General features: G+C 41.6%; 1 protein-coding gene across 1 annotated transcript; it reads left to right on the plus strand.

The window, feature by feature from the left end:
- Positions 1-352: 352 nt before the first annotated feature.
- On the plus strand, positions 353-2,558 carry LOC121967039 (GTP-binding protein 1-like; the record flags this gene model as incomplete). Its single annotated transcript, XM_042517095.1, has 4 exons — positions 353-533; positions 836-1,019; positions 2,136-2,300; positions 2,458-2,558. Coding segments are annotated over 4 exons (631 nt in total), but the record flags the coding sequence as incomplete, so codon positions are not given.
- Between the last annotated feature and the right edge of the window lie 36 nt (positions 2,559-2,594).

Genomic DNA, 2,594 nt, shown 5'->3' on the forward strand with positions numbered 1-2,594 from the left:
GGTGACATCATGGTCACAGTAAATAATACTCTCTCGTATCCACACTACACCCACTCCCATAAACCACCTGTTTAGTTACACTGTCTTCTACAACGTTTGTCTCCAGCGTGGTATTTGTCCTCCTGGTCCCCACCCTGTCATAGAGCAAGCTACAGACATTGCCAGGGCGAGCCTTTACATGAACCCTCACATCTGCAGACATGCGTGTAAAGTTTATGCGCATTATTCTGTAGGCCACTGATATTACATACATAAAATATCAGATTATCGTCTCTCATGCATCAGAGTAACTCTCTTTTCTTCCTCTTTCACCCTCTTCCTTTTTCCTCCCACCTGTCCTCTCTCTGTTTAGATGGAGGTGACTACGGTCTGGATGAGAAGGACATGGAGGCGTCGGTAGCCACAGTGCGGTCGCTGTGCGAACAGATTGAGGCTGACCTGATCTTGTTGAGAGAGAGGGCAGACACCGGCGGAAAGATTCGGGACTACCTCATCCGCCGGCGTGTGGGCGAGCAGGATTTCCTGGAAGTCAGGTAGAATTAATTCGTCTTCATCTGTGTGGTGTGGGTTTTGTTTCCATTTTTTTGAAAAATGGTAGTTTGTATTTTAATTTTATTTTATTTAACCCATATACATGTTCATTAACAGCAACACCATGTTAAAATAAAATAACAAAAATACAAGAACAGGAACAGAGAGAGTCATTAGATTAAAAAGGTGCAGGCTGAATTAAAGCATGAACAGACAGAGAGAGGATGTGTACCAATATAACATGTTTTTCCTCTGTCCTGATACGAGTCATTCTTATTCTTATTCTCCTTCATCTGGTCTCCAGAGTGGCGGTGGTGGGGAACGTGGATGCGGGGAAGAGCACTCTGCTGGGGGTTTTGACCCACGGTGAGCTGGACAATGGCAGAGGCTTTGCTCGCCAGAAGCTCTTCAGGCACAAACATGAAATGGAGAGTGGCAGGACCAGCAGCGTGGGCAATGACATCCTGGGTTTTGATCAGGAGGGACAGGTGAGCTGATGCCAGTGCTCAGGGCTTACTCCGTGATCAGTGGGTGCGCATGGCGATTGCAAAATATAGAGCAGGAAAGCCCCTATGCTACGTTTTCCAGTTTTCTACCGCTTTAACCCTTAGGGACTGTTTGTTGCATTTGACATGCTTTTCATTCTTCATTTTTTGATAATTTTGGCTGTGTTTATACATCTGGCATCACTTCTGGCAAGATTGTGTGTTTTTGTTTGATCATTGAATCTCCGGCTCAGCTCCTACAGTAAGTCTAAAATACACTGTGTAAACAAAATTGTTACATTCATACTGTTAAGTGCAAAAAACGTGCCATTGAAACCCATTCAAACTATATATAAATATTTGACATTTATAAAAAATAACTCAAAGTAGAAAATTATATTAATGTATAATATTTTTTTAAGCTTTATTTTGAAAAGCACATTTTGTTTGCAGTGCAATACGAATGTGTAATATCAAAGCAGGCCCTAAGGGTTAATAGAAGACATTTGGACTAAAAACCGCATATCAAAAACAATGCTTGGAGATACCTTGTTTTGACAGTAAAATCGTATTTATTGTTGTTTTCTACTAGTAGATAGCTCTGTTGATTCTTCGAAGTGTGAAATAATTGTGAGCTGTCAAACCCTTTCAGCAAAAATATATACATCATTAGACTGTCTACAGTTGTTTGGTGGCATGACACCAAAACATATACTGTATGTCAGCAGAGCCTCTCACATTACTCACAGCTGTGCCGTATAGACATGATTATAATGTGGAGGAGGAAGAGACGTTGTTATGCTGAAAATCCAGATACATGGACATCTGGACATTATTATCTGACAGAAAGCATTATTCTAACTGTATTGTCCTGTCAGTATAATTCCTAACGAATATATACATATTTCTTGTAATGAAGGCAGCAAATATTTGAAATACATTTTCCATTCACATTAAATAGCAGCACACTGTGAAGAAATTGCAGAAATGTAACTTTTTAAAAAGTTTGTTGGACACTGAATCTTTTTTTTCTGTCTTTTGTAGTTTTGTTCTGCTCTTGTTTCCAGTTCTCTCACACACTTTAAGTCATGTTCTATTCTGTCTGCTCTGCTCCTGTAGGTGGTGAACAAGCCAGACAGCCACGGCGGCGGCCTAGACTGGACCAAGATCTGCGAGAAATCCTCAAAAGTCATCACTTTTATTGACCTCGCTGGCCATGAAAAGTACCTCAAGACCACAGTCTTCGGCATGACGGGACACCTGCCTGATTTCTGCATGCTCATGGTGAGAGAGCGTTGGGAAATTGTGTTTGCTTTCTTGTTGCTTAGTCCTTGGGTTGTCCATTTTCAAATTCCTGTTCAAATCTCCAAGAAAACCAACAATAGATAATTAAAAAGATCCCTCCTCTGTTCCCCTCTTCCTCCTCTCTCTCTCGTCTCAGGTCGGCAGTAACGCTGGCATCGTTGGCATGACCAAAGAGCATCTGGGTCTGGCTCTGGCCCTAAATGTGCCAGTTTTTGTAGTTGTTACCAAGATAGACATGTGTCCTTTCAACAGCAATTTAGAAATACACCCCCC

This window comes from Plectropomus leopardus, unplaced genomic scaffold (assembly GCF_008729295.1).
Source record: "Plectropomus leopardus isolate mb unplaced genomic scaffold, YSFRI_Pleo_2.0 unplaced_scaffold26733, whole genome shotgun sequence".
Classification (NCBI taxonomy): Eukaryota; Metazoa; Chordata; class Actinopteri; order Perciformes; family Serranidae; genus Plectropomus; species Plectropomus leopardus.